The sequence below is a fragment of the Choloepus didactylus genome, chromosome 27, assembly GCF_015220235.1.
Source record: "Choloepus didactylus isolate mChoDid1 chromosome 27, mChoDid1.pri, whole genome shotgun sequence".
Taxonomy (NCBI): Eukaryota; Metazoa; Chordata; class Mammalia; order Pilosa; family Megalonychidae; genus Choloepus; species Choloepus didactylus.
In genome coordinates, this window is record NC_051333.1 from 6,191,981 (window position 1) to 6,202,415 (window position 10,435).

Below are 10,435 nucleotides of genomic sequence, written 5' to 3' on the forward strand. Positions count from 1 at the left end.
TGAGTCATGTCCCATCCCTGCCCTTGAGAAGCTTGCAGGTGAAAGCAGGAAACATGGGTAAAGGGAGGTGTCCTGCAGGGTGATGTGCCGTCACGGGGCAGCAGTGGGCCCTTGGGAACCCAGACGGGGCGCCTGACCTGGCCTCCGGGGTCACAGGATTCCTCAGGGGCATGGCATCGAAGCTGGGGGTTGAAGGACAACAGGAGTGAGTGGGTGAGAGAAGACTTTGCTCCACAGAGTGTCTGCTGAGGCCTCCTATGGGCCAGCTGGCCTCTGCTGCGACTTGGGACACGAGGGAACAAGGCCTGGAGCTCTGGTTCTGGTTGGGGAGACAGACAAGCATCAGACAAGCATCAGACAACCAAAGCCTGATGGAGGGTGAAGAGCAGGTCCTGGGGTCAGACTTAGCGATGTCAGCCCTCACTCACACCAGCCATGGGTGCGTGGGCAAGTGACTTTCCTCCTACAAGCTTCCATTCCCTGGGCTGGGAGACAGGGATAGTAACAGCATCGTGTAGGGCCTAAGGGCAGGGATCTAGATCCTGAGGGCCTGGGTTCAAGTCCTGGCTTTGCTACTTCCTCGGCAAGTTGTAAGACCCTTGGGCAAGTTGCTACTCGTTAAGCCAAGGATTCTTTCTCTGTCGGATGGAGTTGGGAGTAACACCCATGTTCTGGTTATCCTTTGCAGCATGACAGAGTCCTTCGAAACTTGGTGGCTTAAGACAGCGATCATTTGTTTTGCTCATAAATGTGAACTCGGGCAGGGCTGCTGAGGAAAGCCCGTCTCTCCTCCATGTAGCATCAGGTGGGTGGCCCAGTGGGACCAGAGGTGTCATTCAGATGGCTGCCAAGCGGGGCTGCCCGTCGGCCGGGGCCTCCTCCCAGCATGGTGGCCAGTTCCAAGATACAGGAAGTGGGATGTGCCAATCATGCAGGACCCAGACCCAGAATTGGCACAAGGCCACTTCCACTGTACTCTCGGTCAAGCAGTCACAGAGCCTACCCAGATTCAAGGGGACGGAGACCTCATCCTTCAAGGTGAGGAGTGTCAGTATCTGCAGCCATCTTTTAAGTGACCTCATCCTCATGGTGTCTCGAGGGGTTAATTATGTAGCACCCCCAAACCACAGAAAATGCTCAATATATATTACCATGATGAGCAGCATGGTGAGAAGCATGCCAGGGTAAGCTCAGGGGCCAGGGGCTGAGCAGAGGCCCTAAGCCCAGTGTGGGGTAGTAGGAGAAGCCCTCTGAAGGGGGGCACAGTCTAGCCCCCCAAGCTCAAGTCCAGCTCTTCCCTCTCCGACTGTACAACCTCCGCAGGCCCCTTCTGGGCCACAGTCCACTGATACGTAAAATGAAAACAGCACCCAGCTCCCAGGGAGTTTGGCAGGGTTCAGCCAGATAATGCACGGGAAGCATTTAGCGTGGTTCCTGGTGTGCAACAACTGGTAATTTGTATTATTGTTCTTATTAAGGTGAGACCTGAAGGACGGGTTGTGGTTAGCCAGGTTGCAGGGGGTGGGGACGGGGAAGCCTTCCAGGCAGAGGAAACGGCACGTGCCTAGGCTCGGAGGTGAGAGCTGGGGCCTAAGAAGGGCATGTGGTTTAAAGAGTAAGAACTGGGGGGGCTGGGGGGCAGTGGGGAGGGGGTTGGTCTAGGCCCCCCTGGGCTTGCGATCTGCTGAGGAGCTTTGGATTTTCTCCCAGGGCCCGGGGGACCATGGAAGGCAGTGAACAGCAGAGAGGTGGGTCAGCTCTGTAGGAAGACACCCAGGGACCACATGCGTCAGACTGGAGGGGAGAGATGGGCGTGGGTCCAGGCAGGAGAGGCCTGAGCTGAGGCCTGGGCAGACAGGGCAGGAGGGACCAGGTTTGGAAACTGACAGTGGTGAGGGGGAAGGAGGGAGTGAAGAGGCTCCCAGGCACCCAGCCCAGCGACTGCATAGACAGGATGGGGAACCCAGGACAGGGCGGGGCAGAGAGGGACCCAGGGGACATGGAAATGCAGCTCTGGGCCTCGCCTCAGGAGACGCAGCGGGGTTGGAGAGAGTGACTTGCGCTTGGCTCTGAGGGCGGCAGGGAGCCATGGTAGGACTGGGAGCAGAAGGGCAGCCTCGGATAGAGGCTGTAGGCAAGACAGAGTGGACTGGGGGGAGGAGGCCTGCGCTGGGACTGAGGTCAAGGCCAGAGGGGCGCTCTGAGGAGTCACCTCCTCCGGGAAGTCTTCCTGGCTTTGCCCCCAGAGGTTTGCCGCCACTTTCCCAGCTGGGACCTAGTTCTCCCCATCTTTACCCTGGGGGTGGGTGTGCAGGGGTCAGGCTGCGCCTCCACTCAGACGGGGCCAGCTGATGTGAAGGTGAGTGGGGTGGGGTGGGCAGCTCAGCCATCAGGTCTGGGTGGGGGATCCTGACGCCTCCTTCCAGGTCTGGCTCCCTTCCCCGCCCAGGAAGCTACCAGTCCTGTCAGACTTGTCCGACCCAGGAGGGACGGGTGCAGGCCCCGGGTCTCGCTCCAGCGTCCTCTCGGGCACGGCCAGCACCATGCACACCTGGAGGGCCCTGCCGCTCTTCCTGCTGCTGGGTAAGCTCCCCCATTGCCCCTTCCCCACTGGCCCCCTCCCCAGAAGCCTCCCCCAGCGCTCTCTGTCCTCTCCTTTCAGCCTCCAGAGCAGGGGTCCTCACCCTCAGAGTCTCTTCCGGAGTTCAGCAAACCAACGTCTCCTCTGCCGCCTCTGACTCGGAAAGCTCTTCCCAGGGCCAGAGTTTGAAAGTGCCCGTCACCAAAGCCCCTAGCTGGAAATTCCCACAACAGTCTCCAGGTTCAAAAGCATCTGCTGGAATCCCCGATTCCCAGTGGTCTCCGGAGGCCCTGAGTTCAAACCATGCGTCTGGGTCCTTCTGGTCAGATGTTTCCGCTGAGGACCCGGATCTAAAACTCCCAACCCCAACCCAGGATCCCACGGCCTCTGAAATCCCTGGACCCGCAGCATCTCCTGCCACCTTGGGGTCTCAAGTTCCTGCCGCAGGTCCCAAGCCTCCCCTCTCCGTTAAGACTCCAGCTTCCAATGCTTCTGTGCCAGTCCCGGACGCCAAGCTATCTACTGAGGCTGCAGATTCAAAATTCTCTCCCCAGGAGCTGGATCTTAAATTCTCAGCCCACAAGCAAGTATCTGCTGAGGCCCAGCCAGCAGCAGGCTTCCCCCAGCAGGTGGGGGGGCCTCTCACCGTGCTGGTGGGGACCACCATCCGGCTCCCCCTGGTGCCAGCCCCCAGCCCCGGACCCCCAGCCCCTCTGGTGGTCTGGCGCCGGGGCTCCACCGTGCTGGCAACTGGGGGCCTGGGGCCAGGGGGGCCACGGCTCAGCCTAGACCCTGCTCACCGGGACCGCCTGAGGTTTGACCAGGCAGGAGGGGGCCTGGAACTCACCTCTGCCCAGCTGGCCGATGCCGGGTGTCTACACAGCTTGAGGTCATCCGGGCCGGGGGCTCCCGACAGACTCGGGAGTTCACGGTGGGTGTGTACGGTAAGTGGGCCCTGGGGCCGGGAGCGCAGGCTGCAGGGGCCGTTTGGCTCTGGGGGACCCTTGGGCAAGGCGTTGTGCCATTCTAGTGAGGTTTGCTCTCTGAGGAAGGGGTCCGGGATTGGGGTCCTTGAGGGAGGGAGGGGCAGAGGGGCTGGGGGCCACCACTCGGCGGCTTGATGGAAGCTGGACTTGGGAATCGAGATTCCTGGCTCTCAGGGGAGGGGGCGGGGGGGGGGGGTGCTGGACTCCGGGGCCCTGGGGACCCACACTCTGCCTGGAGCCCGGGGTCCTGGATCTAAGGAACGAGGTGGCTGGTCCCAACTCCCAGGCCGGTCCCCGAGCCCGCTCCCCTTTTCTGCAGAGCCCCTGCCCCAACTGTCGGTGCAGCCCCAGGCCCCGGAGACAGAGGAGGGGGCGGCCGAGCTCCGGCTGCGCTGCGTGGGCTGGGGGCCAGGACGCGGGGAGCTGAGCTGGAGCCGGGACGGGCGGGTCCTGGAGGCGGCGGACCCCGAGGGAGCCGAGCCGCCCCGGGTCCGCGCGGAGGGCGACCAGCTGCTGATCGCGCGGCCGCGGCGCGGCGACCACGCCCGGTACACCTGCCGCGTGCGCAGCCCCTTCGGCCACACGGAGGCCGCGGCCGACGTCAGCGTCTTTCTTGTGCGTGGGGCGGGGAGCGGTCCGGGGGCCCAGGGCCCGGGGTCCCTGGCAGGAGGGCGCTGAGGCCCAGGCTCCCACCCCTCCACGCAGACGGCCCGGACCCGCCGCTCATCACGGTCGCCTCGGACCGCGACGCCGCCCCCGCGCTCTACGTCTCCGCGGGCAGCGACGTGACCCTGCGCTGCAGCGCCGCCTCGCGGCCGCCCGCCGACTTCGCGTGGAGCCTGGCGGACCCGGCCGAGGCCGCGGTGCCCGCGGGGCCGCGCCTCCTGCTGCCCGCGGTCGGCCCGGGCCACGCCGGCGCCTACGCCTGCCTGGCCGCCAACCCGCGCACCGGCCGCCGCCGCCGCTCGCTGCTCAACCTCACCGTGGCGGGTGAGGGGGCCGGGGCGGGGCCAGGCGGGGGCGGGGCTGGCACGGAGGGGCGGAGCTTCCCTGAAAAGGGGGCGGGGATGGCCGGTTGGCGGGGCGGAGTCAGAAAGGGGCGGGGCCAGCTGGGAAGGGGGCGGGGCCCACGGAGTGGGCGGAGATTCGTGGGCAAGGAGCAGTCTGCGCACAGTAAGCCGCCAGTTAAATGGCAAAGAGTGGGTCACCGGCGAAGGGGGCGTAGCTACAAAGCTTTTCCTTTCGGTCAGGATCATCCTGAAAACGGGGCGGGACCCACAGGGAAGGGCGGAGATACCTGGGGAAAGAGGAGGTGTCGGCAGGAAAAGGCTGCTGGAGCAGTTATCACAGAGGGGGCGGAGTAGCCTGCTACAGGGTGGTCTGGGAAGGGAGACAATCGGTGTGAGAAGTTGTGCAGCAAGCTGCGCTCTTAGAGCTGGAGTTCCTGGGGAAGGGGTGGGTTACCTGCCGGAGAGGCGGGGCTAGGGGAGAAAGGGGGCTATCCGCCCTTGTCCCTATCTCTTCCTTCCCTCTGCAGATCAGCCCCCCGGCTCCCCACAGTGCACAGTCGAAGGGGGTCCCGGGGACCGCAGCCTCCGCTTCCGCTGCTCGTGGCCCGGCGGGGTCCCCGCCGCCTCCCTGCTTTTCCAGGGCCTTCCCGAGGGCGTCCGCGCCGGGCCGGCGCCCTCCGAGCTCCTGGCTGCGGTCCCCGCCCACCCCCGGCTCAGCGGCGTCCCCGTCACGTGCCTCGCTCGCCATCTGGTCACCACGCGCACCTGCACCGTCACCCCGGGTGCGAGGGGGCGGGTTGCTTTCCTGTTTCTCAAGGAGGGGGGGATTTTGCTTTGGTCCGTTAGGATTTCAGAAGGGCGGGGCAGGCGGTGGGGGGCTTTTGTTTCCCTTAACCCGGAGAAGAATCCCGGTTTTTCCTACCCATTAAGGAGGAGGCAAGGATAAGTTTCCTTTACCAGACCCAGGAAGAGAGCTGATGCCTTCCTACCTACGAAGAGAGATTAAGTCAGTTTTTCAGCACAATGAATGGTTGAGAATGATATGAGTTTCCCAGCATAGGGTTTGGCCTAAGGTATGTGCTCAGAAAGTACTGGTTGAGGAAATCCGAGAATGAATGAATGAATGAATGAATGAGGGAATAGGTAGTTCTGTCTCATTTGGTCAAGGTGTTGGGGTAGCTCTATTTGATGTACTTAAGGGCACAGGACTGGCTCTCTGAATCCCACAGTCTTGACTTTCTTGGTTGAATTTCTCCCACCTGCAGAGGCCCCCCGAGAGGTGTTGCTGCACCCGAGGGTGGAGGAGACACTGCCCGGGGTGGCAGAGGTCGTGCTGGAGGCCTCTGGCTGTCCCCCACCCTCGCGAGCATCCTGGGCCCGGGAAAGACGGCCCCTGGCTCCAGGTGGCGGGGGTCGCCTGCGACTCAGCCAGGACGGGCGGAGGCTCCTTATTGGCAACTTCAGTCTGGATAGGGACCTGGGGAACTACTCCGTGCTGTGCAGTGGGGCACTGGGTGCTGGGGGCAACCAGATCACCCTCATTGGTGAGCCCCCTCCTTTCCCAAAACCCTGGAGTTCAGGCCCCCACCCCCTCCTCCGTCAGACCCAGGGGTCCCAGCCCCTCCTCCCTCAGACCCAGGAATCCGGGCCCCCAGCCTCTCCTCCCTCAGACTCGGGCCCCCACCCCCTTTCCCCTTCCCCTCTAGGACCCAGGAATCCACCCCTGCCCTTGTCTCCCTAGGACCCTCCATCTCCTCTTGGAGGCTGCAGAGAGCCCGAGATGTGGCTGTGCTGACTTGGGATGTGGAACGCGGGGCCCTGATCAGTGGCTTCGAGGTCCAGGCCCGGCCCGAGAGATCTGACCTGGGCAGAGCCACCATGTACAAGGACTGGGTCTCCCTGCTCATCCTGGGGCCTCGGGAGCGGTCAGCCGTGGTGCCCCTCCCTCCTTGGAGCCCCGGGACCTGGGCCTTGCGTATCCTGCCCACGCTGGGTGGCCAGCCTGGGACCCCATCTCAGAGCCGGGTCTACCAGGCGGGTGAGTTGGGGCTGTTGATGCATTCTCCCTTGCCTTCCTCCAGCATTCTGGCCAGCCGTCCTCAGTCTTTGTCCTCACATCCTTGTTCTCTTCCCAGCCTCTGCTTGTTGGAGTGTCCCAGGGACCAGATCTCTTCTGTATCTGTAATTCTCCTCAGTGAGATATTGTCCAAGTTCAAGGGCTTTAAATATCATTGATATGCAAATAACTCCCAAATGTCCCTACCCCACCTTGACCTCTCCCCTGAACTCCAGACTTAAGAAGCCAATTCCTTATCTGACAAATTCACTAGGATTTCTGCTGGACATCTCAGACTTCACATGTCCACAGTGGACTTCTTGATGTTTCCCCCCTAAACTGCACCCCACCCCTCAAGACACCCCAGCTTCCCCATCTTGCTATATGGCTCCACCCACATGCTCAAGCTGCCCAGTCCTCAGCACATCCAGTCAATCTTCCTTCCAAAATGTCTCAATCCATTCCTTTCCATCTCAATTCCACCACCCCTGGTGAAATGTTCACCTGGACTGCAATGACCATTTTTCTGGTCTCTCCAACCCCCTGTCGCCCTTCTACAATCTATTCTGTGAGTAGAAGTCAAAGTTATGTAAATCACATCATGCTGTTACCCAATTTGAAAGCATCCATCATTTCCCACAAGCCCCCTCTTCTCCTCCAGGGCCGGCCCCTGCCTGCCTCTCTGGCTGCTTTCCCTGCCTCTCTCTTCCCCCATCATCCATTCACACGGGACTTCTTTCCTCTGTTCCCTTGGCTTGGAACACCCTTCTCCAAGGTCTAGCTTCCTGGTTCCTTATGCTCCAGGTCTCCGCTCAAATGTTACTTCCTCGGGGACCTTCCCTCTCCACCCCACCCCACCCCCCTTTCTAATGGTGCCCTTCTTTCTTCCCCTTAGTGCTATCACAGCATGCTTTTTCCTTGTTTGCTCGATCTGTAAAAATGTTATTTATTTGCACACTTATTTCTGGCTTCCCTCCTAGAATTAATCCCCATGAGGGTAAGGATCTTGCCTGTTTTACCCACAGATGGCTCTTGAGCACCTAGCAGGGTGCCAGGCACGCCACTGTCACTCAGTAAATGAATTGAGAGAGCTGGGGCCCCAGGTTCCAGGGTCCCGAGAAGAGGGGAACAGAGGGTCTGGACTCCTGGGTCCCCGAAAGAAGGATGCGTTAGGGGCGCAGGAAACGTGGTCCAGCCCTGCCCCCTGCCCCCCTCCTCTCTCCTCTCCCCGCCTCTTCCAGGTCCCATCCTGGGCCCCGGGGCCATCGCCGGCATCGTCCTGGGCTCCCTCCTGGGCCTGGCGCTCGCGGCAGCGCTTCTCCTCCTGTGCGTCTGCTGCTTGTGCCGATTCCGGGGTGAGCTGGGGTCCCGCGGCGGGGGGGAGGGGGGTCCCCGGGGAGGAGCCCAGGGGAGACCTGGCTGAACCCATCAGCGCAGCCACTGGCCGCCTTCTTCACTCATACCAGCCAATCAGAGTAAGGCTCCACCGCCATTGGCTGGCCGGCATGCTCGAGCAGCCAATCACGTCACCCCGTTTCTCTTCCGCCCTCTCTTACTCAGGAGGCTCCCCTAAAAAGAAGCCGCCGCCCCCTTCCTTGACCCCCGTGGTCTCCGCGCCAGAGAAGAAGCCGCGCGGTGTGACTCCAACCCAGACTCCACGGCCTCCGCCCCCCAAAGTCCCGCTGGAGGACCCTAGCCCGAAGGGGCCCCAGCCGGTGAGTGGGGGCGCCCCAGTTTCCTTCGGGAATGGGGGCAGCACGTTTTGTTTCTTAGGGAAGTGAGTTTTACTTCTCGGTTTATAATGTCATGAAGCTTTACCTCCCCGCCCCCCCGCCCGGCGCCTTTTAATAAAGTTGGACGAGGAGTGTCTATCCAAAGAAGAGTTTCCCCTCCTCTCCCCACCTCCCATAAAAATTGTGCGAGACTTTCATTTTCTCTCTAAAGTGGGATGAAATTTCCCTCTTTCCCCATAAAACTTGAGCTGTTGATAGTCCTGTCTCCCCCCGAAGGGTGGCCGACCACTTTTCCCGTCCAAATGAAGGGGACTCAGCTTTTTACTGAATGAAAAGTTCAGAGAAAAGAGCCGGAAAAGGCTAGGCAGGTGAGCTTTGTCTCCTCCAAGGTGACTCCTGAGGTCACCCTCACCTCCACCCCCTTCTCTTTCAGGTCCCGGTCCCCAGTCCTGTCACCTCTCCAGGACGGGTCCCAAGGACGGTGCGGGCGGCCACGCAGGTGTGAGTAGGGCCTGTGGCCTGTGCAGCTCAGAACGTCCTGGGGCCGAACTTCCTGCTTTGCCCCCCGCAGCGGGCAAGGCCTTCCTGTCTGGTTGCCACTGAAGGGTGGACCCCAGACGAATCTACCTGTGTTCATGCGGTCAAGAGGATGTGACTTGGGGGCTGGGGTGACTCCCGTGGACTCCTTGCACAGCCCCAGGCAGGCAGGGTGGGCAGGCCTGGCGGCGGGAAGGCAGGGCTGGCTGCCGTGCTCAGTTGGAGAGGGAGCCCGGCTGTGTTCTCAGAAAAGGTCTCTCTACTTTTTCCTCGCCTAGGATGGGCTTCATCCAGCTCCCAGAGTCTGCATCTTAGATCAGATCAGATCACGTCCCTCCTCTCTTTTAACCCTTCCATGGCTGCCTCCTCTCCCAGACATTCCCCCATGCTACTCCAAGTAGCACACACTTTCTCTTAGTTCTGGGAATGGGCCCCGTGTTATTTTGCCTCCAGAACTTTGGCCCTGGAGTTCATGCTGTCTTGAACCCTTCCTTTTACCCTGTGGGATTTGTTTTTCAAGGCTAAGAGTACAATTACCATTTTCAGAGACCCTTCCTAAACTTTGCCCTTGAACATGGGTTAGGTTCAGGAGTAGCTGAACCTCCTGCTTTTCATCTGTCATGGTAATTACTTGCCTAGCTCTGATATTCTCTCTACCTGGAAGGTTTCATGAAGGCGGAAACCATGTCATTTTCCCCACTACTCTCCACAAAGTCTGGCACATAGCAGGCAATCAGTAAATATTGGTTGATTGATCAAATGTTTTGGTGCCAGTGCAGGTGGGCTTTCTTTTTCTTGGCTGGGTTTCTCATTGGGAGTTTAGTGTGATAATGAGGATGCCTTTGGCTGCAAGAAACAAAATATGTGGTGGCAAGAAATATGGAAGTCAGTGGTTTCAGGTTGGTTCAGCACCTCAGTTACCCCATCAGCAACTTGAGGTCATTGCATCCTTTGCATCCTTCTGCTCTGCCACCCTTATTGGGTTGCTAGATTGTCTGTAGGCTTGTTGCCCCCATGCTAGTCGCAAGATGGCTGCTGTAGCTCCAGGCATCACAACTGTATCCTAAGTCAAAAGGAATGCAGCATGACTGTCTTCCCACCTCCCTCCCTCCCTCCCTCCCTCCCACTCTCTCTGACAGAAAAAATCTTTAGGAAGCCACCATCAAACTTCCCTCTCATTGGCCAAAACTGGTCCCATAACTGCAAGAGAGGCTGGGAGACCAGCTATCTCAACCTGTATCTCAGGAGTTGGGTGTGCCAACAAAGAAGAAAGGGAAAGCAAATAACTAAAGCATGGGTGTCTGGTGTGCTTCAGGGAAGGAATGCATGTGGGGGTTTCTGGTTACATTTTGAGGTAGAAGAGGCCTTGGGGAAATAGAGCCCCCAGATCTTTTTGGAAAGAGGAGGGCTTGGGTCCTGGTGCCTAGACTCCCTGTATTCCTTCTTCTATATCAGTTAAGTTTTAATTTCTCTTTTGACTGCTGACTGAAAACCTAGCATAAATTGGCTTAAATATAGAAGGGACTCTTGCC

At 59.9% G+C, this 10,435-nt stretch overlaps 1 protein-coding gene across 1 annotated transcript; it reads left to right on the plus strand.

Moving 5' to 3' along the window:
• The first annotated feature begins 163 nt into the window (after positions 1 to 163).
• VSIG10L (V-set and immunoglobulin domain containing 10 like) lies at positions 164 to 10,024 on the plus strand. The gene is given in 12 exon segments (XM_037819647.1): positions 164 to 1,038; positions 2,427 to 2,583; positions 2,663 to 3,465; positions 3,468 to 3,525; positions 3,887 to 4,186; positions 4,273 to 4,557; positions 5,105 to 5,359; positions 5,843 to 6,121; positions 6,319 to 6,615; positions 7,875 to 7,988; positions 8,194 to 8,348; positions 8,800 to 10,024. Coding segments are annotated over 12 exon segments (2,973 nt in total). The 5' UTR covers positions 164 to 840; the 3' UTR covers positions 8,872 to 10,024.
• The last annotated feature ends 411 nt before the right edge of the window (positions 10,025 to 10,435 follow it).